The 27,290-nt window shown below is 46.7% G+C and overlaps 1 protein-coding gene across 1 annotated transcript; it reads right to left on the bottom strand.

Moving 5' to 3' along the window:
- Window positions 1–857: 857 nt before the first annotated feature.
- Window positions 858–27,248, bottom strand: SYS1 (SYS1 golgi trafficking protein). Its single transcript, XM_063918436.1, has 3 exons — window positions 26,862–27,248; window positions 23,544–23,585; window positions 858–4,029 (listed from the first exon to the last, which is right to left on the bottom strand). The coding sequence occupies exon 3, from the start codon at window positions 3,977–3,979 to the stop codon at window positions 3,503–3,505; it is 477 nt and encodes a 158-aa protein (XP_063774506.1). The 5' UTR covers window positions 3,980–4,029; window positions 23,544–23,585; window positions 26,862–27,248; the 3' UTR covers window positions 858–3,502.
- Window positions 27,249–27,290: the final 42 nt, after the last annotated feature.

The raw sequence follows: 27,290 nt of genomic DNA, 5'->3' as shown, positions 1-27,290 counted from the left end.
ACAGATAATCTTAAAATGTGGAGGCATTTTCTAGAGGCTTTCACCTAAAGCAAATGGTTTCCTTTATAGAGCACTATATGTCCCCAGATCTTATGCTACCATTAGTACAGTTTATAATTTAAGATATAGCCTGAGAGACTGAAATGGTTGGGACAGTATAAGACAACAAATGAACAGTGATTTGGTATCTGAACTGATATATATATATATATATATATACACATACATACATACATACATACATACACATATGTACATATATCTAGGGAGAGAACAATGTGCACTAACTTTGATTGGTTTCAGGTGAAGAATACTGATGAAGAATCCAGAGACATTCAATACACATGGCAAACAGGGAAAGTGCAAACGATTCAGGATCAGGTTGGCAGCAGATAAACTTGATCGATATACATTCCAAGTCAGGGCAGGCAGCAGACAAAACTTGGTTGTTACACAGTCTTAGGTCAGAGCAGGCAACAGAGTATCAAGAAACAGGCCGTGATAAAGGGTTAGAGAAAGCAACGGGGTAAAGTACAATCCGAATCAGCAATAGTTAATTCAATGTAGTAAAGCAGGCTTAGCAAGGCACAAGTAACAGGCAATATAACTGGCACTGGAGTGAGGGTAGAATGGCTATTTAACAAGCCAAGGACCAATAGGCTGTGAGTACCGAGTACCCTCTTGCCTCCTAATTAATGGATGCGGCAGTTAGGGAAAGCAGGAAGCCCAGGACAGAATAGATTCTCTTCGTAAATGTGTGTCTTGCAATGGGGCTCTGAACACATATATACATAGAAAAACAATGGAGTAATAGACTTCTATACCACAATTTACACCTAAGCACTAACACTCTGCTGTTAATATACTTTATCAATTTATTAAAGTGGCCGGAGCCCACATAATGACATTAACACATCAGACAGGACATGACCAAAATTTATTCAGAACAAAATATAAGGTCAGGAGCAATTACCAAAAAAAAGGAATAGGAAGGAGAAAAAAAATAAAATCGTTGGAACCCTAACAATTGGAAAATGTAAATATGATGTCAGTAAGCACTTTATAAATAAAAACTACAATGGAAGTGGTACAAAATTCATATCAAGAATAAACTTTATGCATAATCAGATTATTGACAACGTACAACTAAATGTTTCCATTCTCTTCAAATCTAATTTGCTGAACCTTGCATTTATGACATTTTATTATAGAACAACTGTAAAAGGGTTTGTACAATCCACTTACAGTAAAGGCCCATACACACTGGGCGATTTTGAGCTGAATGCAGGTCACTTTTGGTGTGTTGAGCTGCTTTCAGCTCAAAGCCGCCCAGTGTGTATGCCCCGGCGATGAGCGCTGATACGTGCTCCCGCTTCATCGCCGGCGGCCGCCGTTCATCTGCTGGTATTACCACTAGATAAACGGCAAGGTGAACGGCTTTCCATAACGTCCTGCTATGGAAAGCCATTCAGCCCCGCTGACATCACTGGGCAGGGGGGGAAAATCGCTCAGTGTGTATACACTGAGTAATTTTCAGCCCAGCGACGTCAGCCATCATCGCTGTGCATACACGCTGGGCAAAAACGCCCAATGTGTATGCACCTCAACAAGCAGACTGTCAGCAGATATTTACTTTTAAAATGATGGTACAAGAAAAACAAACAGTTCCAAAAAGAGACCTTTTATAGTCATGTCTGGCTTCATCACTGCGCAAAGATATGGTCTGGTACGACATGCATCTGGTGATTATCATCTGCCGTTATTGACTGAATGCAAAAGCTTATGTTTTTTTTAAATAAAATCAAAACAAGTGACTGTTTAAAAGGGCAACCACACTTCTTGTTTATAAAACGGACTTATTCTTCTTTATTAGTTATTTGTGGAAGGAACCTTCACTGGGTTTCTGCTCTTCAGTATTTCGCTGAAAGAAATTACTAGTATGCAGCATTTTTCATACCTCCCCAAAAATACTTTCACATATAAAGAGTAATGGCGGAGTACCAGTGGAGGAACCACACCCAAAACATATACAGGTTGAGTATCCCATATCCAAATATTCCGAAATACGGAATTTTTTGAGCGAGACTGAGATAATGAAACCTTTGTTTTCGGATGGCTCAATGTACACAAACTTTGTTTAATGCACAAAGTTATTAAAAATATTGACCACAATTACCTTCAGGCTGTGTGTATAAGGTGTATATGTAACATAAATGTATTCTGTGCTTAGACTTAGGACCCATCGCCATGATATCTCATTATGGTGTGCAATTATTCCAAAATACGGAAATATCCGATATCCAAAATACTTCTGGTCCCAAGCAATTTGGATAAGGGATACTCAACCTGTAATAAATAGGGATAAGTCAATTTTATAAAATATTACGTGTATTTGTCTTTCAATTTTGTGAAAAAAAAAAATATATATACATACATACATATATATATATACATACACACATATATATATATATATACTATTATATATATATATATATATATATATATATATATATATATACTATAAAAAAAAAAAAAAATCAAACCCAGTGGTGAAAACATAGCTACAAGATTTGACAAAAACATCTTATTATGTATTTTGCTTAGACCCTAATTAAGCCACTTTATTATTTGAGCGGGTTTCATCTCATCCCTTTGGTGGGTATATGGTGCGGAAGGGGGAGCCTTAACTCAAAGCTTCTTAGAATAAAAATAAAATAAAAACTTTACGAGAATGGATAAGACATGGCTTTCCTTAAATTCAATAACCCCAAAATGTGTGTGTGTGCACAAATATATATATATATATATATATATATATATATATATATATATATATATATATATATATATATATATATTTATTTATTTATTTTGTATCTTGCCAAGGTCAGACAAGAGATTGGGTTGTAATTCTTCAGAGTACCATTTACCTAAAATGTAACATTAAATAAATATTGTTCCACATCAAAATTGCTTTGATTTTTAATATTAATGTCCTTTTTATCTCCAATATTAAATATATTAATGCAGGCAATGAGAAAATAGTAAAATAAAAAAAACAAAAAACAAACAAACTGGGAGTTGGTTCTGTTCTGAAATGACTACTCTAAATAATGCTCCAAGATGTCTCATGAGTGTACCATTCCAGCTTACTGATAACCAGATGTGCTCAGTAATGCTACAGTCCTATTTAATGCTCAAATTGCAGAATTGCCTTCGCTCCACTAACCAATAGTATTATCAAACCAAAGACGTCAGTAGTTATTACATTTAGTAGGTAATATAAACAAAATATTAAGCTTGTGATGGAAGTGTTGAATGTCTAAAAGGACGTAGTCGTACTTGCTCACAGTCTGTGTACTTCCTTCTTCTCTTCCTTAGAGGCATTACTCTAGAAGCAGTTTTTGCCAGACTCCAGAAACCATTAGCAATCTAACAGCGTGGAGGATAAATACTGAAGTGTTGGGAACATCTGGGAGGTATGCTGGGTTTGAACAGTCTACACGTTAGATTTGGGCGCAGAGTTGAGGGGTATCTCATTGAGTTCAGTCCGCAGGCAGAGATACTCCCCAGTCACCGCCATTAAACCAATGCATACCACGATCAGCAGCCACCAAGTGATTGTGCTGGGGAATTGGGAGTTATAAATCCAACATCCAAGCAGATGAAAAAGGTGGACTGTTACAGTGAAATCTAAGCACTGCTTACCTCTGCGTATAAAGTAGAGTAAGCCCAGAGAACAGGTTAAAGAGTTCAAGATGAAAGCCACCATGGTGACTCTCCCGTGTACAGAAGAAAACCCCAAAATCTCATAATGAAATATCTGGTCGAATGAAGGGCTGTAGTGAATCAGCAAGTCCAGTGCTGCAATCCAGAGGCCCAGCGAGCTGTAGAAGATGAACTGCATCAACGAAATCTGGGAAATGATAAGAACTGGATCCCATACATAGCTGCGGAACTGTCCAGCCATTATCATGGTTCAGTCTATCAGCTACAACACAGGAGAACACCTACAGGCAGATAGTGCTGTACAGGGAAGGGAAGAAAAAAAATGATTGTGATTAAGGGTCTATCAATTGGACTACACAGATACCCATTAGTAATGGAGAATGTTTAATTGTAAATTCTACCACTAAAACCCTACAATCAAAAGGGATAAGCATTTTCCCAAATAACACAGCCATCAACTGGTTTGTAAGTAGGAAGTGTAATTATTATCCAGTGTCTTGGGCACCATGCATGTGCTGAAAACAAAAACATGAATGAAATAAATGAGGTTTCATTTTGATTTCTACAGGTGCTCTCCCGGGTGAAAGCAATATATGTTAATTACTAGACCTAAAGTCTTATTTACTCAACGGTGGCTCTTTCGAGCCACGGATTATCAGCACTTTTGTAGTCAGAAATTAAAACCGTGCCAAACACACCTGGCACTGTACTTTGTATCAGTCAATTTGCAAAGCTGACGTTTAGTAAATATCACCCCCCTGTCTCTGAGTCATGTTTCCTATGCACTTTGCTCTCTCTTTCTCACCATACATCTGAGATCTAGGTCTAGTGAGTCAGGGGAATTATACTTCCTATAGTTAGGAAGCAGGGTTCTCCTACCTCTCTCTCGGTTTATTAATCCCCAGTCTTGATTTATTACTATTTTGCTAATTATAAATTAAAATAAGCTTATAAAACTTTATATATTTTATAAGCATATGGTGTATGCTAGTAGCATGCAAAAAATAGGATTATAATTACCTACCGGTAAATCCTTTTCTCGTAGCCCATAGAGGATACTGGGGTCCACATTAGTACCATGGGGTATAGATGGAGCCATGGAAACTTTAAGAATTTGATAGTGTGGACTGGCTCCTCCCTCTATGCCCCTCCTACCAGACTCAGTCTAGGAAACTGTGCCCGAGGAGACGGACATACTTTGAGAAAAGGATAGAAAAGACAGTGGTGAGATTCTGAACCAGCGCACACAAACCAGAGGAAAGCCAAGCTAACCAAACTTTAAACCAGGAACAGCAACCGCTGAACCAACAATACTTAACCAAGTAACAGTTCAGGAATAAACAAAGCACTGGGCGGGCGCACAGTATCCTCTATGGACTACGAGAAAAGAATTTATCGGTAGGTAATTAAAATCCTATTTTCTCTTACGTCCTAGAGGATACTGGGGTCCACATTAGTACCATGGGGATGTACCAACGCTCCCAAACCGGGTGGGAGAGTGCTGAAGTTCCTACAGAACTGATTGGCCTCTGAGGACCTTCAGTTTGGTCAAAGTATCGAACTTGTAGAACTTAGCAAACGTGTTCGAACCTGACCAAGTAGCTGCTCGGCAGAGCTGTAAAGCAGAGACACACCGGGCAGCCGCCCAGGAAGAACCCACTGACCTAATAGAGTGGGCCTGTACAGATTTTGGACATGGCAAACCTGCCGTGGAATAAGCATGCTGGATAGTAAGCCTGATCCAGCGTGCAATTGTCTGCTTTGAAGCAGGACACCAAATTTTATTGGGATCATAGAGAATAAACAGCGAGTCAGATTTTCTGTGACGAGCTGTCTGCTTCACATAGATCTTCAAAGCCCTCACAACAGCCAAGGACTTTGAAGTAGCAGAGGTATCCGTAACCACAATAGCTTGGTTGATCTGAAACGCAGACACCAACTTTGGAAGAAATTGCTGACAACTTCTGAGTTCAGCTCTATCTTCATGAAAAATCAAATATGGGCTTTTGTGAGACAACGCCCCCAGCTCCGACACACGCCTTCATGAAGCCAAGGCCAACAGTGTGACGGCCTTCCACGTAAGAAACTTGACGTCAAGTCCTGTAAAGGCTCAAACCATCCCAATTGCAGCAACTGCAACACCACGTTGAGATCCCAAGGTGCCGTAGGAGGAACAAAGGGCAGTTGGATGTGCAGAAACCCCTTCAAAAAATGTCTGAACCTCGGGGAGAGAAGCCAATTGTTTCTGGAAGAAAATGGATAAGGCTGAAATCTGGACTTTTATGGAGCCCAAACGTAGGCCCACATCCCCACCTGCTTGCAGAAAAAAGGAGAAAACGTTCCAGTTGAAATTCTACCGCAGGAAATTTCCTGTTCTCACACCATGACACGTATTTTTTTCAAAATACGGTGGTAATATTTAGACGTTACCCCCTTTCTGGTTTGGATCAGGGTTGGAATAACCCTATCTGGGATCCCTTTCCGGGCTAGAATTTGACGCTCAACCTCCACGCCGTCAAACGTAGCCGTGGTAAGTCTTGATAGACGAATGGCCCCTGTTGTAGAAGGTCCTCGCTAAGAAGGAGAGGCCACGGGTCCTCCAAGGAGCATCTCCAGTAAATCCGCGTACCAGGCCCTTCTTGGCCAGTCCGGAGCAATGAGGATTGCTTGAACCTTTTCCCTTTTTATTCTTTTGAGAATTTTGGGGATCAATGGAAGTGGTGGAAACACGTACACAATCTGGTAGACCCATGGAGTCACCAGAGCATCCACCGCCACTGCTTGTGGGTCTCTCGACCTGGAACAATACCGCTTGAGCTTCTTGTTGAGACGAGAGGCCATCATGTCAATTTGTGGCATTCCCCACTAACGTGTCAAGCACCCGAACACCTCCGGTTGAAGGCCTCACTCTCCTGGGTGGAGGTCGTGTCTGCTGACGAAGTCTGCTTTCCAGTTGTCTACTCCCGGGATGAAGATTGCCGACAATGCCACAGCGTGTCTTTCCGCCCAGAGGAGAATCCTTGTCACCTCTGACATTGCTGCTCCGCTCTTCGTTCCTCCCTGATGGTTTATGTAAGTTACCGCTGTCACATTGTCCGACTGAACCTGAATGGCGTGACCTTGAAGGAGATGTGATGTCTGTAGAAGGGCGTTGTATATGGCCCTTAGTTCCAGAATGTTGATTGGAAGGATGGTTTCCTGACTTGACCATTTTCCTTGGAACTGTTACCCTTGGTTGACTGCTCCCCAACCTCTGAGGCTTGCGTCTGTGGTTAGCAGAATCCAATTTTGAATCCCGAACCTTCGGCCCTTGGTCAGGTGTGAAGTCTGAAGCCGCCACAGAAGAGAAATTCTGGCTTTTGGTGACAGATGGATCCTCTGCTGCATGTGAAGATGCGATCCGGACCATTTGTCCAACAGATCCAGCTGGAAGGACCTTGCGTGTAAAATTCCGTACTGCAGTGCCTCGTAAGAAGCTACCATCTAGGCGAATGTATAGATGCACCGATATCCGGGTTGGTTTTAGAACATCACGTACCATCAACTTGATTACCAATGCCTTGTCTAAAGGAAGGAATACCTTCTGTACCTCCGTATCCAGTATCATCCCCAGGAACGGAAGCCTCCGTGTTGGTTCCAGATGAGATTTTGGTAGGTTCAGAATCCACCCATGATCCTGGAGGGTTGAGAGGGCAATGTTGTCCAACAACCTCTCTCTGGGTGGTGCTTTTATCAGCAGATCGTCCAGGTACGGTATTATGTTCCCTCCTTGTTTGCGGAGGAGAAACATAATCTGTCATTACCTTGGGGAACACCCTCGGTGCCGTAGAGAGGCCAAATGGCAGGGCCTGGAACTGGTAGCGACAGTCCTGTAATGCAAACCTTAGATAAGCCTGATGAGGCGGCCAAATCGGAATATGAAGGTATGCACCCTTGATATCTAGAGACACCAAGAATTCCCCCTACTGAACTTGAACACCCGTAAGTACGGGTTCAACGACTTGAGGTTTAAAATGGGCCTTACTGAACCATACTGTTTCGGTACCACAAACAGGTAGAAATAATAACCTTTGTTTTGCAGTTGACGTGGAGCTGGAACAATGACCTGAGTCTGGACCAGTTTTTGAATTGCTTTCTGTAAAGTCATACTTGCTTCTTGAGAAGCTGGTAAACCTGATTTGAAGAATCTGTGAGGTGGAAGTTCCTGAAACTTCAGTCTGTAGCCCTGGGCGATAAGATCTTTGACCCAGGGATCCTGGCATGATGTTGCCCATATGTGACTGAAATATCTTAATCGGGATCACACCTGCCTGTCTCCCAGGCAGTGCAGACCACCGTCGCGCTGAAGGCTTAGAGGAAGCAGAACCGGGGTTCTGTTCCTGGGAACCAGCAGTTGCTGGTTTTCTGGGTTTAGCTCTATTGCCTTTGAAAGCCATAGAAGAACCTTTGGTTTTATTTTTAAATTTTGCCGTCCGAAAAGACTGCAGCGTTGGAGCAGAGTAGGATTTCCTAGCTGGGGGAGCTGCGGAAGGAAGGTATGTAGACTTACCCGCCGTAGCCTTGGAAATCCACGTATCCAGTTCAGCTCCAAACAGGGCCTCACCTGTAAATGGCAGGTTTTCCACGCCTTTCCTGGAATCCGCGTCCGTAGTCCACTGGCGTAGCCATAGGCCCCTGCGTGCTGACACTGCCATGGCGGTGTTGCGTGCATTGAGCAATCCTATTTCTTTTATGGCTTCTACCATAAAATTTGCAGAGTCTTGTATATGCTGTAGGAGTAAAACTATCTCCCCCCTGGATAAGGAATCTAACTCGTCAATTAGATTTCCTGACCATTTTGCAATGGCCCTAGTGATCCATGCACAAGCAATAGTGGGTCTCTGGGCTACCCCAGCAGCTGTGTACAGGGATTTGAGTGTTCTCAATTTTGCGGTCAGCCGTGTCCTTTAAGGAGGCTGCCCCAGGGACAGGTAAGACTAGATGTGTCAACAATCGGTGGGTTTTCACATTTTTTCCAATCATCCTGAGGGAAAGGGAAGGATGTCATTTCTCAGGGATCTGAAACTTTTTATCAGGATTAACCCAGGTTTCCTCAAACAGAGAATTCAACTCTTTTGATGCAGGAAAAGTAGCCGAGGATTTATTTTTAACATTAAAATAAGACACCTCATCCTCCTGTCACCTTATCAGGAATTTGCAGAACGTCTGTAATAGCTTCTATCAGAGCCTGTAGTCCCTGCGACAGAACTGCACCCCCCCTCCCCCTCCCCAACTGAGTCCACCTCACCCTCCTCTGCGTCTGACACGTCGTCAACAGGGTCAGTCTGCAGGATCTGGACCAGTGTACGCTTTTGTGGACAAATGGCAGGGGTCTGAGATGCTGGTATGGGAACTGAATCTCTATTCATCAGGTCATCCACAGACTGTCTTAAGTATTGCATCTCTCATATTCTGGGATAATATATTCAAAATATTCGAGATCATCCTTTTTAGAGAATCCAACCATGCTGGTTCGGAAGCACTAGCCTGAGAATGAGTACTATCCTGAGTACATTGTAGTGATCCCCCTGGGGAAGAAACTCTGCCGTGCATGAAACACACTCCTTAGGCATTGTAATGTGAGATACACACACACACACACACACACGAGAAAAAAGGTTAAGCCCAGTTAACCCACATAGAGCCCTTCTAGGGAGATACAGAGTAAGATGGAGCCAGACACACAGCGCACTTCTGCTAAAGCTTAAGCCTAGCTGGGTCGCAGACTAAGTACTCTTAATAGGGTATCAGTACTCTTATACTGCTCCCCCCCACCCCTTGCTATGATCCCCTGGTACCGCTGAGGTATGGAGTCCTTGTGGAGGAGTTGCGCTTCTCTAGTAGTCTGCACAGCGAGAGCTGTAGAGGGAAAATGGCGCTGATAAGCCGCTTGATCCACTCGTAGTGAAGCCCCACACCCTTACTGGCACGCGGTCTTCCCTTTTTTCTATACTAGCTAAGTTTTATAATGTGCTTTACAGTGGGTTAGAACCCCTGTAAGCTGCTGTCAGTGTGGGTATTTTGTATTTTAAGGCTTCAGCTCGCCCCTCACAGCAGAACACACATAGTATGCGTCTGAAACCTGGAGCCGCAGCCTGTCTGCCAGCGTTGCGTCTCCATACCCTTATTCCGCCATCACTGCCGGCGACGCCGGCATTCTACTCAGCACTCTTCTCACTTCTGGCTCTGTTAGGGGTGGCGGCGTGCTGCGGGAATATATGCTCGCCGTGGTGGGGCTTGCGAATAGTTCTCTCAGGAGCTCAGTTTCCTGTCAGCATTAACCCCATGGGAAGTTGAGCCGTTCCCCTTCCCTAAGTCCAACGAAGCAGGCAGGCTGGTGCCAACCAGACCTGCCTGAAAATAACAAATCGAAAAATAAATGCAGAAAACTCTTCAGGAGCTTCCTTAAGCGTGACCGGCTCCTCCGGGCACATTTTCTAAACTGGGTCTGTTAGGAGGGGCATAGAGGGAGGAGCCAGCCCATACTATCAAATTCTTAAAGTGCCCATGGCCCCTAGTGGACCAGTCTATACCCCATGGTACTCATTTGGACCCCAGTGTCCTCTAGGACGTAAGAGAAAATAAGATTTTACCTTCCGATAATAAGAATTTACTTACCGATAATTCTATTTCTCATAGTCCGTAGTGGATGCTGGGGACTCCGTCAGGACCATGGGGAATAGCGGCTCCGCAGGAGACAGGGCACATCTAAAGAAAGCTTTTAGGATCACATGGTGTGTACTGGCTCCTCCCCCCATGACCCTCCTCCAAGCCTCAGTTAGGTACTGTGCCCGGACGAGCGTACACAATAAGGAAGGATCTTGAATCCCGGGTAAGACTCATACCAGCCACACCAATCACACTGTACAACTTGTGATCTGAACCCAGTTAACAGTATGATAACAAACGAAGTAGCCTCTGAAAAGATGGCTCACAACAATAATAATAATAACCCGATTTTTGTAACAATAACTATGTACAAGTATTGCAGACAATCCGCACTTGGGATGGGCGCCCAGCATCCACTACGGACTATGAGAAATAGAATTATCGGTAAGTAAATTCTTATTTTCTCTAACGTCCTAGTGGATGCTGGGGACTCCGTCAGGACCATGGGGATTATACCAAAGCTCCCAAACGGGCGGGAGAGTGCGGATGACTCTGCAGCACCGAATGAGAGAACTCCAGGTCCTCCTTAGCCAGAGTATCAAATTTGTAAAATTTTACAAACGTGTTCTCCCCTGACCACGTAGCTGCTCGGCAAAGTTGTAATGCCGAGACCCCTCGGGCGGCCGCCCAAGATGAGCCCACCTTCCTTGTGGAGTGGGCCTTTACAGATTTAGGCTGTGGCAGGCCTGCCACAGAATGTGCAAGTTGGATTGTGCTACAGATCCAACGCGCAATCGTCTGCTTAGACGCAGGAGCACCCATCTTGTTGGGTGCATACAATATAAACAACGAGTCAGATTTTCTGACTCCAGCTGTCCTTGAAATATATATTTTTAATGCTCTGACAACGTCCAGTAACTTGGAGTCCTCCAAGTCGCTAGTAGCCGCAGGCACCACAATAGGCTGGTTCAAGTGAAAAGCCGAAACCACCTTAGGGAGAAAATGAGGACGTGTCCGCAGTTCTGCCCTGTCCGAATGGAAAATCAGATATGGGCTTTTGTACGATAAAGCCGCCAACTCTGAAACTCTCCTGGCTGAAGCCAGGGCCAGTAGCATGGTTACTTTCCATGTAAGATACTTCAAATCTACAGATTTGAGAGGCTCAAACCAATGAGATTTGAGAAAATCCAAAACTACGTTTAGATCCCACGGTGCCACTGGGGGCACAATCGGGGGCTGTATATGTAGTACACCCTTGACAAAAGTTTGTACTTCAGGCACTGAAGCCAATTCCTTCTGGAAGAAGATTGATAAGGCCGAAATTTGAACTTTAATAGACCCCAATTTGAGGCCCATAGACAATCCTGCCTGCAGGAAATGTAAGAATCGACCCAATTGAAATTCTTCCGTTGGGGCCTTCTTGGCTTCACACCACGCAACATATTTTCTCCAAATGCGGTGATAATGTTGTGCGGTCACTTCCTTCCTAGCCTTAATCAAGGTAGGAATAACTTCCTCTGGAATGCCCTTTTCTTTTAGAATCCGGCGTTCAACCGCCATGCCGTCAAACGCAGTCGCGGTAAGTCTTGGAACATACAAGGTCCCTGCTGAAGCAGATCCCTTTTTAGAGGTAGAGGCCACGGATCCTCCGTGAGCATCTCTTGAAGTTCCGGATACCAAGTTCTTCTTGGCCAATCCGGAGCCACTAGTATTGTTCTTACTCCCCTTTTCCGAATAATTCTCAGTACCTTTGGTATGAGAGGCAGAGGAGGAAACACATACACTGACTGGTACACCCATGGTGTTACCAGAGCGTCCACAGCTATTGCCTGAGGGTCTCTTGACCTGGCGCAATATCTGTCCAGTTTTTTGTTGAGGCGAGACGCCATCATATCCACCTTTGGTTTTTCCCAACGGTTCACAATCATGTGGAAAACTTCCGGATGAAGTCCCCACTCTCCCGGGTGAAGGTCGTGTCTGCTGAGGAAGTCTGCTTCCCAGTTGTCCACTCCCGGGATGAACACTGCTGACAGTGCTATGACATGATTTTCCGCCCAGCGAAGAATCCTTGCAGCTTCTGTCATTGCTCTTCTGCTTCTCGTGCCGCCTTGTCTGTTTACGTGGGCGACTGCCGTGATGTTGTCCGACTGGATCAACACCGGCTGACCCTGAAGCAGCGGTTTTGCCAAGCTTAGAGCATTGTATATCGCTCTTAGCTCCAGTATATTTATGTGAAGAGACGTCTCCAGGTCTGACCATACACCCTGGAAGTTTCTTCCCTGTGTGACTGCTCCCCAGCCCCGTAGGCTGGCATCCGTAGTCACCAGGACCCAGTCCTGTATGCCGAACCTGCGGCCCTCTAACAGATGGGCACTCTGCAACCACCACAGGAGAGACAACCTTGTTCTTGGTGACAGTGTTATCCGCTGATGCATGTGCAGATGCGATCCGGACCATTTGTCCAGCAGATCCCACTGAAATGTTCGTGCATGGAATCTGCCGAATGGAATTGCTTCGTAAGAAGCCACCATCTTTCCCAGGACTCTTGTGCATTGATGTACTGACACAGTTCCTGGTTTTAGGAGGTTCCTGACCAGTTCGGATAACTCCCTTGCTTTCTCCTCCGGGAGAAACACCTTTTTCTGAACCGTGTCCAGAATCATTCCCAGGAACAGCAGACGTGTTGTCGGGGTCAATTGAGATTTTGGAAGATTCAGAATCCACCCGTGTTGCTGAAGCACTACTTGGGTTAGTGCTACACCGACTTCCAGCTGTTCTCTGGACTTTGCCCTTATCAGGAGATCGTCCAAGTAAGGGATAATTAATACGCCTTTTCTTCGTAGAAGAACCATCATTTCGGTCATTACCTTGGTAAAGACCCGAGGGGCCGTGGACAAACCAAACGGCAGCGTTTGAAACTGATAATGACAGTCTTGTATCACGAACCTGAGATACCCTTGGTGTGAGGGGTAAATTGGGACATGCAGATAAGCATCTTTTATGTCCAGGGACACCATGAAGTCCCCTTCTTCCAGATTCGCTATCACTGCTCTGAGTGACTCCATCTTGAACTTGAATTTCTGTATGTACAGGTTCAAGGATTTCAGATTTAGAATAGGTCTTACCGAACCGTCCGGCTTCGGTACCACAAATAGTGTGGAATAATACCCTTTTCCCTGTTGTAGATGGGGTACCTTGACTATCACCTGCTGAGAATACAGCTTGTGAATGGCTTCCAATACCGTCGTCCTTTCTGAGGGAGACGTTGGTAAAGCAGACTTTAGGAACCGGCGAGGGGGGAGACCTTTCGAACTCCAACATGTAACCCTGAGATACTATCTGCAGGATCCACGGGTCCACCTGTGAGCGAGCCCACTGATTGCTGAAAATCTTTAGTCGACCCCCCACCGCTCCTGAGTCCGCTTGTAAAGCCCCAGCGTCATGCTGATGGCTTTGTAGAACCAGGGGCGGGCTTCTGGTCCTGGGCAGGGGCTGCTTGCTGCCCTCTCTTACCCTTTCCTCTGCCTCGCGGCAGATAAGACTGTCCTTTTGCTCGCTTGTTTTTATAGGAGCGAAAGGACTGCGGCTGAAAAGACGGTGTCTTTTTCTGTTGGGAGGGGGTCTGAGGTAAAAAAGTGGATTTGCCGGCAGTTGCCGTGGCCACCAGATCCGATAGACCGACCCCAAATAATTCCTCTCCTTTATATGGCAACACTTCCATATGCCTTTTGGAATCCGCATCACCTGACCACTGTCGCGTCCATAAACGTCTTCTGGCAGATATGGACATCGCACGTACTCTTGATGCTAGAGTACAAATATCCCTCTGAGCATCTCGCATATAAAGAAACGCATCCTTTAATTGCTCTAGAGTCAATAAAATACTGTCCCTATCCAGGGTATCAATATTTTCAGTCAGGGAATCCAACCACACTACCCCAGCACTGCACATCCAGGCTGAGGCTATTGCCGGTCGCAGTATAACACCAGTATGAGTGTATATACTTTTCAGGTTAGTTTCCAGCCTCCTATCCGCTGGATCCTTGAGGGCGGCCGTATCAGGAGACGGCAACGCCACTTGCTTTGATAAACGTGTGAGCGCCTTATCCACCCTAGGGGGTGTTTCCCAGCGCGTCCTAACCTCTGGTGGGAAAGGGTATAATGCCAATAACTTCTTAGAAATTAGCAGTTTTCTATCTGGGTTAACCCACGCTTCATCACACACGTCATTCAATTCCTCTGATTCTGGAAAAGCTACAGGTAGTTTTTTCACCCCCCACATAATACCCCTTTTTGAGGTACCAGCAGTATCAGAGATCTGCAAAGCCTCCTTCATTGCCGTGATCATATAACGTGTGGCCCTGTTGGAAAATACGTTTGTTTCTTCACCGTCGACACTAGATTCATATGTGTCAGTACCCGTGTCGACTGACTGAGGTAAGGGACGTTTTACAGCCCCTGACGGTGTCTGAGACGCCTGAGCAGGTACTGACTGGTTTTCCGGCCGTCTCATTTCGTCTACTGACTTTTGTAATGTACTAACATTATCACGTAATTCCATAACTAAAGCCATCCATTCCGGTGTCGACTCCCTAGGGGGTGACATCACCATTACCGGCAATTGCTCTGCCTCCACACCAACATCGTCCTCATACATGTCGACACACACGTACCGACACACAGCAGCCACACAGGGAATGCTCTAATCGAAGACAGGACCCCCTTAGCCCTTTGGGGAGACAGAGGGAGAGTTTGCCAGCACACACCAAAAGCGCTATAAATGTATATAAACAACCCTAAAAGGTGTTGTTTTTGTTATAAGCGCTTTTAATATATAAATATCGCCAATTTATGCCCCCCTTCTCTTTGTTACCCTGTTTCTGTAGTGCAGTGCAGGGGAGAGTCCTGGGAGCCTTCCTCACAGCGGAGCTGAGCAGGAAAATGGCGCTGAGTGCTGAGGAGAATAAGCTCCGCCCCTTTTCCGGCGGGCTTTTCTCCCGGGTTTTGAGAAATCTGGCCTGGGTTAAATACATACATATAGCCTTAATGGCTATATGTGATGTATTCTTTGCCACTAAAGGTATTTAATATTGCTGCCCAGGGCGCCCCCAGCAGCGCCCTGCACCCTCCGTGACTGGTCAGTGAGAAGTGTGTAGCAACAATGGCGCACAGCTGCCGTGCTGTGCGCTACCTTCATGAAGACTGAAGAGTCTTCTGCCGCCTGTTTCCGGACCTCCGATCTTCAGCATCTGTAAGGGGGGTCGGCGGCGCGGCTCCGGGACGAACCCCAGGATGACCTGTGTTCCGACTCCCTCTGAAGCTATGTCCAGTAGCCTAAGACTCCAATCCATCCTGCACGCAGGTGAGTTGAAAATCTCTCCCCTAAGTCCCTCGATGCAGTGAGCCTGTTGCCAGCAGGACTCACTGAGATTTAAAACCTAAAAAAACTTTTTCTAAGCAGCTCTTTAGGAGAGCCACCTAGATTGCACCCTGCTCGGACGGGCACAAAAACCTAACTGAGGCTTGGAGGAGGGTCATGGGGGGAGGAGCCAGTACACACCATGTGATCCTAAAAGCTTTCTTTAGATGTGCCCTGTCTCCTGCGGAGCCGCTATTCCCCATGGTCCTGACGGAGTCCCCAGCATCCACTAGGACGTTAGAGAAAAATCTATTTCTCGTAGTCCGTAGTGGATGCTGGGGACTCCGTCAGGACCATGGGGATTAGCGGCTCCGCAGGAGACAGGGCACAAAAATAAAGCTTTAGGATCAGGTGGTGTGCACTGGCTCCTCCCCCTATGACCCTCCTCCAAGCCTCAGTTAGGATACTGTGCCCGGACGAGCGTACACAATAAGGAAGGATTTTGAATCCCGGGTAAGACTCATACCAGCCACACCAATCACACCGTACAACTTGTGATCTGAACCCAGTTAACAGTATGACAACGTAGGAGCCTCTGAACAGACGGCTCACAACAAGAACAACCCGATTTTTTTGTAACAATAACTATGTACAAGTATTGCAGACAATCCGCACTTGGGATGGGCGCCCAGCATCCACTACGGACTACGAGAAATAGATTTATCGGTAAGTAAAATCTTATTTTCTCTAACGTCCTAGTGGATGCTGGGGACTCCGTCAGGACCATGGGGATTATACCAAAGCTCCCAAACGGGCGGGAGTGCGCGGATGACTCTGCAGCACCGAATGAGAGAACTCCAGGTCCTCTTTAGCCAGGGTATCAAACTTGTAGAATTTTACAAACGTGTTCTCCCCCGACCACGTAGCTGCTCGGCAGAGTTGTAATGCCGAGACCCCTCGGGCAGCCGCCCAGGATGAGCCCACCTTCCTTGTGGAATGGGCCTTGACAGATTTAGGCTGTGGCAGGCCTGCCACAGAATGTGCAAGTTGAATTGTGCTACAAATCCAACGAGCAATCGTCTGCTTAGAAGCAGGAGCACCCAGCTTGTTGGGTGCATACAGTATAAACAGCGAGTCAGATTTTCTGACTCCAGCCGTCCTTGAAATATATATTTTCAATGCCCTGACAACGTCCAGCAACTTGGAATCCTCCAAATCGCTAGTAGCCGCAGGCACCACAATAGGCTGGTTCAGGTGAAACGCTGACACCACCTTAGGCAGAAAATGAGGACGCGTCCGCAGTTCTGCCCTGTCCGAATGGAAAATCAGATATGGGCTTTTATACGATAAAGCCGCCAATTCTGACACTCTCCTGGCTGAAGCCAGGGCCAGTAGCATGGTTACTTTCCATGTAAGATATTTCAAATCCGCCGATTTGAGTGGCTCAAACCAATGGGATTTGAGAAAATCCAAAACTACATTAAGGTCCCACGGAGCCACTGGGGGCACAACCGGGGGCTGTATATGTAGTACTCCTTTTACAAAAGTCTGGACTTAAGGAACTGAAGCCAATTCTTTCTGGAAGAAAATCGACAGGGCCGAAATTTGAACCTTAATGGACCCCAACTTGAGGCCCATAGACAATCCTGTTTGCAGGAAATGTAGGAATCGACCCAATTGAAATTCCTCCGTGGGGGCCTTCCTGGCCTCACACCTTGCAACATATTTTCTCCAAATGCGGTGATAATGTTGTGCAGTCACCTCCTTCCTGGCTTTAACCAGTGTAGGAATGACCTCTTCTGGAATGCCTTTTTCCCTTAGAATTCGGCGTTCAACCGCCACGCCGTCAAACGCAGCCGCGGTAAGTCTTGGAATAGACACGGTCCCTGCTGAATCAGGTCCCGTCTTAGAGGTAGAGGCCACGGATTTTCCGTGAGCATCTCCTGAAGTTCCAGGTACCAAGTTCTTCTTGGCCAATCCGGAGCCACGAGTATCGTTCTTACTCCCCTTTGCCGTATAATTCTCAGTACTTGAGGTATGAGAGGCAGAGGAGGAAACACATACACTGACTGGAACACCCACGGTGTTACCAGAGCGTCCACAGCTATTGCCTGAGGGTCTCTTGACCTGGCGCAATACCTGTCCAGTTTTTTGTTGAGGCGAGACGCCATCATATCCACCTTTGGTTTTTCCCAACGGTTCACAATCATGTGGAAGACTTCTGGATGAAGTCCCCACTCTCCCGGGTGTAGATCGTGTCTGCTGAGGAAGTCTGCTTCCCAGTTGTCCACTCCCGGAATGAACACTGCTGACAGTGCTATCACATGATCTTCCGCCCAGCGAAGAATCCTTGCAGCTTCTGCCATTGCTCTCCTGCTTCTTGTGCCGCCCTGTCTGTTTACGTGGGCGACTGCCGTGATGTTGTCCGACTGGATCAACACCGGTTGACCCTGAAGCAGGGGTTTTGCCAGGCTTAGAGCATTGTAAATCGCTCTTAGCTCCAGTATATTTATGTGAAGAGACATCTCCAGGCTTGACCATACTCCCTGGAAGTTTCTTCCCTGTGTGACCGCTCCCCAGCCTCTCAGACTGGCATCCGTGGTCACCAGGACCCAGTCCTGTATGCCGAATCTGCGGCCTTCTAACAGATGAGCACTCTGCAACCACCACAGAAGAGACACCCTTGTCCGTGGCGATAAGGTTATCCGCTGATGCATCTGCAGATGCGATCCGGACCATTTGTCCAGCAGATCCCACTGAAAAGTTTGTGCGTGGAATCTGCCGAATGGGATTGCTTCGTAAGAAGCCACCATCTTTCCCAGGACTCTTGTGCATTGATGCACAGACACTTTTCCTGGTTTTAGGAAGTTCCTGACAAGTTCGGATAACTCCTTGGCTTTCTCCTCCGGAAGAAACACCTTTTTCTGAACCGTGTCCAGAATCATTCCCAGGAACAGCAAACGTGTTGTCGGGGTCAACTGAGATTTTGGAAAATTCAGAATCCACCCGTGTTGTTGCAGCACTACTTGGGTTAGTGCTACTCCGTCCTCCAGCTGTTCTCTGGACCTTGCCCTTATCAGGAGATCGTCCAAGTAAGGGATAATTAATACGCCTCTTCTTCGCAGAAGAATCATCATTTCGGCCATTACCTTGGTAAAGACCCGAGGTGCCGTGGACAATCCAAATGGCAGCGTCTGAAACTGATAATGACAGTTTTGCACCACGAACCTGAGGTACCCTTGATGTGAAGGGCAAATTGGGACATGCAGGTAAGCATCTTTTATGTCCAGGGACACCATAAAGTCCCCTTCTTCCAGATTCGCTATCACTGCTCTGAGTGATTCCATCTTGAACTTGAATTTTTGTATGTACAGGTTCAAAGATTTCAGATTTAGAATAGGTCTTACCGAGCCGTCCGGCTTCGGTACCACAAATAGCGTGGAGCAATACCCCTTTTCCTGTTGTAGGAGGGGTACCTTGACTATCACCTGCTGAGAAAACAGCTTGTGAATGGCTTCCAATACCGTCGCCCTGTCTGAGGGAGACGTTGGCAAAGCAGACTTTAGGAACCGGCGAGGGGGAGACTTCTCGAATTCCAACCTGTAACCCTGAGATACTACCTGCAGGATCCAGGGGTCCACCTGTGAGCAAGCCCACTGCGCGCTGAAATTCTTGAGTCGACCCCCCACCGTTCCTGAGTCCGCTTGTAAAGCCCCAGCGTCATGCTGAGGGCTTTGCAGAACCCGCGGAGGGCTTCTGTTCCTGGGAAGGAGCTGCTTGCTGCCCTCTCTTACCCTTTCCTCTGCCTCGGGGCAGATATGACTGTCCTTTTGCCTGCTTCTTATAGGACCGAAAGGACTGCGGCTGAAAAGACGGTGTCTTTTTCTGTTGGGAGGGGGTCTGAGGTAAAAAGGTGGATTTCCCGGCAGTTGCCGTGGCCACCAAATCCGATAGACCGACGCCAAATAATTCCTCCCCTTTATACGGCAATACTTCCATATGCCGTTTGGAATCCGCATCACCTGACCACTGTCGTGTCCATAAACTTCTTCTGGCAGATATGGACATCGCACTTACTCTCGATGCCAGAGTGCAAATATCCCTCTGAGCATCTCGCATATAAAGAAAAGCATCCTTTAATTGCTCTAAAGTCTGTAAAATACTGTCCCTATCCAGGGTATCAATATTTTCAGTCAGGGAATCCGACCAGACCACCCCAGCACTGCACATCCAGGCTGAGGCGATGGCTGGTCGCAGTATAACACCAGTATGTGTGTATATACTTTTTAGGGTAGTTTCCAGCCTCCTATCAGCTGGATCCTTGAGGGCGGCCGTATCAGGAGACGGTAACGCCACTTGTTTTGATAAGCGAGTGAGCGCCTTATCCACCTTAGGGGGTGTTTCCCAGCGCGCCCTAACCTCTGGCGGGAAAGGGTATAATGCCAATAACTTTTTTGAAATTAGCACTTTTCTATCTGGGTTAACCCACGCTTCATCACATACATCATTCAATTCCTCTGATTCAGGAAAAACTACAGGTAGTTTTTTCACCCCCCACATAATACCCCTTTTTGTGGTACTTGTAGTATCAGAGATATGCAAAGCCTCCTTCATTGCCGTGATCATATAACGTGTGGCCCTACTGGAAAATACGTTTGTTTCTTCACCGTCGACACTAGATTCAGTGTCCGTGTCTGGGTCTGTGTCGACCGACTGAGGTAAAGGGCGTTTTACAGCCCCTGACGGTGTCTGAGACGCCTGGGCAGGTACTAACTGGTTTTCCGGCCGTCTCATGTCGTCAACTGATTTTTGTAATGTGCTGACATTATCACGTAATTCCATAAACAAAGCCATCCATTCCGGTGTCGACTCCCTGGGGGGTGACATCACCATTACCGGCAATTGCTCTGCCTCCACACCAACATCGTCCTCATACATGTCGACACACACGTACCGACACACAGCAGACACACAGGGAATGCTCTATTGAAGACAGGACCCCACTAGCCCTTTGGGGAGACAGAGGGAGAGTTTGCCAGCACACACCCAAGCGCTATAATATATATGGGAACAACCCTATATAAGTGTTGTATCCTTATAGCAGCTTAAATATAGTAATATCGCCAAAAAAAGTGCCCCCCCTCTCTGTTTTACCCTGTTTCTGTAGTGCAGTGCAGGGGAGAGTCCTGGGAGCCTTCCTCACAGCGGAGCTGAGCAGGAAAATGGCGCTGTGTGCTGAGGAGAATAAGCCCCGCCCCCTATTTCGGCGGGCTCTTCTCCGGAGTTTGTGAGATCTGGCAGGGGTTAAATACATCCATATAGCCTCAAGGGCTATATGTGATGTATTTTTTAGCCATAAAAAGGTATTATACATTGCTGCCCAGGACGCCCCCCCAGCGCCCTGCACCCTCCGTGACCGCTGTGTGAAGTGTGTGACAACAATGGCGCACAGCTGCAGTGCTGTGCGCTACCTCAGGAAGACTGAAAAGTCTTCTGCCGCCTGCTTCTGGACCTCTTCCATCTTCGGCATCTGCAAGGGGGGTCGGCGGCGCGGCTCCGGGACCGGACTCCATGGCTGGGCCTGTGTTCGATCCCTCTGGAGCTAATGGTGTCCAGTAGCCTAAGAAGCCAATCCATCCTGCACGCAGGTGAGTTGACTTCTCTCCCCTAAGTCCCTCGATGCAGTGAGCCTGTTGCCAGCAGGACTCACTGAAAATAAAAAACCTAAAAACTTTTTCTAAGCAGCTCTTTAGGAGAGCCACCTAGATTGCACCCTGCTCGGACGGGCACAAAAACCTAACTGAGGCTTGGAGGAGGGTCATAGGGGGAGGAGCCAGTGCACACCACCTGATCCTAAAGCTTTATTTTTGTGCCCTGTCTCCTGCGGAGCCGCTAATCCCCATGGTCCTGACGGAGTCCCCAGCATCCACTAGGACGTTAGAGAAATAATAATAATAATAAATCCAGTACAGGAGAGATTACGGTGTAGCATGGTGCCGGAGTCCAAACCAGTATCAGCAGCAGTAGAATTTATGTCAATCAATGCAGAGCCATTTACAACTCACAGAACAGTGTCGTTTTGAAAGTTTATTGTCCAAGAATGTTATTTATGGGCTCTATTCATTCCAGAAAAGAAACCATAAATTTAGCACTGTTAATAGATTTGCTGAAACTTTTCAAAAATATATACATAAAAATGGTACAATAATGCGGGAAAGCTCTGGTTTGAAAGATCAACCACTGTTCAAACATTTGTTAAAATTGTGATTGACATCTATGAAACATGTCAGACAAATATGTAATGGAGATGGAATGAATTAATCGTACATGTAGCACATTTGAACCCCAGTTGCCATTTCAAATTCAGTTCTAAGAAACTTAGACGGAGGTTGGAATACAGACCGCCTGCTTCTGCCAGAGTGTCTATAAGGGTGTGTACACAAGGTGAGATTTTTTCTTCTGATTCTGAATATATATAGTCAAAATCGGAAGAAAAGTTAGTGCAAATCGCAAGGTGACAGTCACCTTGCGATCCCGATTCGATGCGCGGTCGGCATCGAAAGAATAGATAGACTGTGCAGGCAAGTCAATTTTGACTATTTCTATAGAAGAGATAGTCAAAATTGACACTTAGCCCAAATCGCACATAGCCAGTATCGCAAGCACACTCATTATATGCTTGCGATACTGACTATGTGCTGACCCGGCCCCTGTCGCATAGTGAGAATCGGGCATAGCCCGAATCTCACCATGTGTACACACCCTAAGAATAGGCACCTGATGGTACAAATCAATTGTTGCTCTGTACGGGCGCCCAGTAGTATTGACGCGCCCAAAAGCACTGGGTTTAGCCGTGGCTAAACCCGTCTAAAGCAGTGCATAGGTGCCCAAATGGACAAAGACATTTATTCTCGCACCTCAGGACACTGCGAGAAGAAATGTCTCCCCATGGCTAACAGGCATCTAACTGTAGCAACAATTATATTGCTCCGCTTTGCGCCCCTTAATGGAAGCTGTGGAAAGAAACAATTGAATCGCCCCATGTGTATGAGAAGCTCACCGCACAAGCATCATAAATAGTCGGCAAGGCACCAGTGGGAAGATTTAATTGTTTTGGGCGTATAAAAATCCAGTCTAAACGGGAATATTTAGATGCTCAAACAGCTGCCACTATTTAAACCCGTCTAAACGCCCTTCTTAGGATGTCCAAACTGCTGAGTTTCCACACATTTTATCGCACCTCTGGAGGCTGCGAGAACAAAATGCCAGCGTTAACATGACACATTCAGTCCTCCTTGTAGCTCTTCACCCATCCACAAGCCTCACACTGATGAGATGAAGTCACTGATGAGAAACAGTCTGGTACTGGCAGTGAACCAGGATGAATCAGCTGCGTTCTGATTCACTGCCAGACTGACACTCCTAGGACAAGGTAGGGGAAGTGATTAAAATACCGCTAGATGGGATCCTGGCGGTCACAATACCGAAATACCGACTAGCGATTAAATCCCGCCGCCAGAATACCGGCGCCATAGGCTATTCTCCCTCTGTGGGTGTCCAAGACACCCATAGAGGGAAAATATAACCTACCTGCAGAGTGGCGAGCGCATTGAGCCCGCAAAGGGCTTTTTAGCGTCTGCCCTGCTGCCGGCATACTGGTGGCCGGGATGCCGCTGTCGGTATACGGCCGGCCGGCATCCCGGTCTCTGGTAATTCATACCGAACCCCAAGGTAGACATGTTCCACAGCATCTCATGATATAATAGGTGAATAGGTGTTGGAAAAGGAGTCTGCTTTCTCTTACCTGTCATTAATTTTGAAAATATCCATTAGATATGTAATGGACCTAAAAGAAAGAAGACACAGAGTAAATGTCAACAGCATCCCACCAAACACTGTGGGATAAATTTACTAAGATGAGCATTCTATTTAAGATGGGATGTTGTCCATAGCAACCAATCAAATTCCAGGTATTATCTTCTAAAAGGTGCTAGATAAATGAGAAGTAGAAACTGATTGGTTGCTATGGGCAACATCCCATCTTAAATAGATCTTCCATCTTCGTAAATTTACCCCTGTGTGTGCACCTGCATTTTCTCTTTTTTGTAAGCAGCAGCCCACCAAAAACTATGAGGCAGAGTCAATTGTTTTCGGCATCTACAAATCCCGTCTAAACGGGACTGTATAGACGTCCCAAAAATTGTCACAATTCAATTGATGTTTGGGTGCCCATACATATTGTGCTTGTTGCGCCCAAACAGACAGGGTAAAACGGCTAAACCTGTCTAAAGTACCGACTTAACACATTTTTTTCTCACACCTCAGGAGTATGCGAGAAGAAATGTCAGCCCCGTGGCTACTGGTTGTCTAAACAGAACAACAATTGAATTACTCCGTTTTGCGCCCCCTAGTGGTAGCTGCGTGGTAAAACAATTGAATCAGCCCCTATATGGTAAGCAGCAGCCCACCAAAACACTACGTGGTATTCAATCCACCAAATACTATGTGGTTAACAGCAGCCCACCAAATACTATGGGGTCGATAAAATTCGGCAACTTATGAATAGCGCCGGGAATTAGCTCCCGACGCTATTCAATTAAGCTGCTATTTACCCGCAATTGTCGGGAATTCTTCTCTCATTCCCGGGGGGTGAGAGAAGAAAACCGACAAAAGTGCTGCCACGAGGCTGATTCTGTCGGGAATCAGCATCGCCGCGGGTAGTTAAGTCAGAAAATGCCTGTTCTCCCGACAAAACTACCTGTTTAGTCGGCGAGAACGGGTATTCGCCGACTTAACTTTAGCTGAATTGAATAGCGTCGGGAGCTAATTCCCGGCGCTATTCATAAGTTGCCGAATTGAATCGACCCCTATGTCGTTAACAGCAGCCCACCAAATACTATGGGGTCAATTCTATTCTCCGACAGATGAATAGCGCCGGGAGTTTGCTCCCGACGCTATTCAATTCAGCTCCAGTTAAGTCGGCGATGGGCCGTTCTCGCCGACTTAACAGGTAGTTTTGTCGGGAGAACGGGCATTCTCCGACTTAACTACCCGCGGCGATGCTGATACCCGACAGAATCAGCCTCGCGCCGGCCGCGCGGCAGCACTTTTGTCGAGTTTCTTCTCTCATCCCCCGGGGATGAGAGAAGAATTCCCGACAATTGAGGGTCAGTCGTCGTTGCCGAATTGAATCGACCACTTTGTGGTTAACAGCAGCCCACCAAACACTATGTGGTTAACAGCAGCCCACCAAATACTATGTGGTTAACAGCAGCTATGGGGTCAATTCAATTCTGCGCAGATTGAATAGCACCGGGAATTAGCTCCCGATGCTATTCAATTCAACACACTTATGTCGGAGAAGGTCGGTTCTCGCAGAATAAACAGGGTGTTTTGTTACGAGAACCAGCATTCTCTGACTTAAGTGCCAGACAATCACCAAACACTATGTGGTAAGAAGAAACCCACCAAAAACTATAGGGGCAATTCAACTGTTTTGTGGGTGCCCACCTGAGCTTTCAACTACTTCTTGGGAGTAATAGGATAACAAAGTTACAGTCAGTGACTGCACATAAGCAAAGTACTGCAAATCGCTAAGAAAATGCGGAAAATAAACACCACAGAGCTACACAGAAGCTAATAATAGCATGTAAGAGGTCACACAAGCTGGGTACATACTGGACGATATATTGTCCATACCATTGAATGGATGATATATGGTTTGCTGATAGGTGGGTGTGTACACCCTATAGGTCTCAGAATGATGATAGTCACAGGCATATCGCATTGGCCATGTAGCACAGCACATGCCCGATATACACTGGCTGCAGGAAGTAAATGAAATGCCCCAGTTGTGATGTACGTACCAACATATCGAGCGGCTCATTGGTTAGTGCAGTGGTTCTCAAACACGCACGGGTGCCTTGGATTGCTGGTCCAGGACCAATTCAAATTATTTATGGTCAATGTAATAGGCAAAACCAGTGCTGGTGGCTGCCAATTATAAAATATGTGGACAAACAGAAGCAAATCTTGTCCCTCACCACACAACTGAACCCAAGGATGACATAAAAACAACAATTTACTTAATTTAATATTTGTTTTTAAATTTCTCAATAAGAAACTTTTGGCCTAGGGGTGCCGTGAAAAAAAATTCTGATACTCTAGGGCGCTGTGATTAGAAAAGTTTGAAAATCACTGGGTTAGAGCAGGCATTCCCAACCACGGTCCTCAAGGCACACCAACAGTGCAGGTTTTAGTGATATCCAGGCTTCAGCACAGGTGACTTAATTAGTAGCTCAGTTATTTTGATTTAACCATCTGTGCTGCAGCCTGGATATCACTAAAACCTGAACTGTTGGTGTGCCTTGAGGACCGTGGTTGGGAATGCCTGGGTTAGAGTGTGTATAGATTTACGAATTGGCTTCACGGACGGCGAGTCGGGAAACAAGTCGCTCCAGTGTGTACCCAGCTTAATACTACGGGGCAGATGTATCAAAGTATGGCTAGGGATACAGGGCAGGATCTACTATAGCGGCATGAGTGATCCCTGTCAGAGCCCACAGCGCATCAGCCTAGTGATGCGTCGTGTCTTACTGCCCTGCTGGCAGTACAGTGGCTGAGAATGGAGCAACGACACCCGCAGTGCAGCAGTTGGAGCAGTCAGTACACCGCATTGTACATCGGCACGCTACAATGTAAATAGCAGCGCTGATAATGACGGGGGCGATATTCACAGATTCTTACATGGGGGGTATACTGGTAAGTGCTGCACATAGCGTGCGTAGTTACCTGAAAACCCCACAGCGCCAATTCATACACCTGCCCCAAAGCACCAGCCAATCAGCTCCTAACTGCCCTGTTACAGGCTGGGTTTGAAGATGACAGTGAGGAGCTGGTTGGCTGGTAGTTTATCTCTCTCACGGTTTGATACATCTGCCCCCCCAGTCTGGGGGATGCTGAATATTAGTAACAGTTACTTATACAACGCCCCAGGTAACGGGAGGCAGATCTGTGCTTCACCAGCACTGGTGAACTACAAGTCACAACATGCCCTGTCAGCCATAGCATTAGACTACATGCAGCGAGCAGGGCCGCCGCCGGCACACGTAGTGTGTCTTACCGCATGGTGATCTCGCACAGCCGGCGCGTCCCCGGTCAGCGGCGATCCCGAACTCCACCGTCGCCAGCAGCCATCATCACACCGGCCGCCCCAGTGCTACGTCACTTCCTACACTGAGCTACCGTAGCGGAAGTTGCGCCACATCTGTACACATCACACACCGCGGTAACCTCCTGCGGCTAATGCGTCACACGCGTCGTGTCATGTAGCACGCACACACAGAACCGTGTTATGGCGTTCACGGTGCGGGACTCGTCTCCAAGAAGTAGTTGAGAGACCGGCAAACGAGTCCTGGCAAGCACGATTTTACTGCCCTGGGTCAGTCATCACTTCCGCCCTCACTAGCTGTCACTTCCGCCCCCAGTATGCTGTCACTTCCGCCACCAGTACGCCGTCACTTCGACTGTCACTGTCCTGTCACTTCCGCCC

The sequence above is a fragment of the Pseudophryne corroboree genome, chromosome 4, assembly GCF_028390025.1.
Source record: "Pseudophryne corroboree isolate aPseCor3 chromosome 4, aPseCor3.hap2, whole genome shotgun sequence".
NCBI classification, from domain to species: Eukaryota; Metazoa; Chordata; class Amphibia; order Anura; family Myobatrachidae; genus Pseudophryne; species Pseudophryne corroboree.
This window is presented reverse-complemented; position numbering and strand designations above follow the sequence as displayed.

Bases quoted from the DNA above. Each gene is read 5' to 3' on its own strand.
- SYS1 (XM_063918436.1), bottom strand. From the start codon at position 3,979: ATGATAATGGCTGGACAGTTCCGCAGCTATGTATGGGATCCAGTTCTT.